This window comes from Mastomys coucha, unplaced genomic scaffold, assembly GCF_008632895.1.
Source record: "Mastomys coucha isolate ucsf_1 unplaced genomic scaffold, UCSF_Mcou_1 pScaffold20, whole genome shotgun sequence".
Classification (NCBI taxonomy): Eukaryota; Metazoa; Chordata; class Mammalia; order Rodentia; family Muridae; genus Mastomys; species Mastomys coucha.
This window is the reverse complement of record NW_022196903.1, coordinates 116432753-116433215: the sequence shown is the minus strand read 5'-3', so window position 1 is coordinate 116433215 and position 463 is coordinate 116432753. Positions and strand designations below refer to the sequence as shown.

General features: G+C 46.9%; 1 protein-coding gene across 1 annotated transcript in view; it reads right to left on the bottom strand.

Moving 5' to 3' along the window:
• LOC116099557 (C-type lectin domain family 4 member A-like) overlaps positions 1–463 on the bottom strand; it is a 13954-nt gene that overhangs the window by 1147 nt on the left and 12344 nt on the right. Inside the window, exon 5 of the mRNA XM_031383326.1 lies at positions 50–207. Within this exon, the coding sequence (XP_031239186.1) occupies positions 50–207 (158 nt within the window). The remainder of the gene's footprint in view (positions 1–49; positions 208–463) is intronic.

Below are 463 nucleotides of genomic sequence, written 5' to 3'. Positions count from 1 at the left end.
CAGGCAGACAGCATGTTAGGCCCAGGCCCCAGTCTCTTCCAGCATGTACCTGCTCTTCCTGGCTATGGATCACCAGCAGATGAGCACCCATCTGGGAACAGTTCTCCTCACTCTTGTTCCAAGATTCTGATGAAGTACCTCTAGAAACCAAGTAGCAGTGGGAACCAAATAGCTTCCAATCCTTTGGGCAACAGTTCCAGATTTTGTCTTTGGGAGAAGAAGAAGATGTAAATGCAATGTAATAAAGTAATCCTAAAAGCTGCTTATGTGTAGAGACCACATGAAAGTTGGACTCCCAACTGCTACCAGATGCAGCAGGAGTTCCTTACCCTCAGGTGCCAAGATACCCATGTCTACCTCAAATATCTCTAATTTCAGGGAGCAGTAGATCTGTGAAATAAAGGAGATGTTGGGACAGGGAGGACAGGGAAGTGGGGAAGCTTCAGTTGGGCTGTGTTGTATG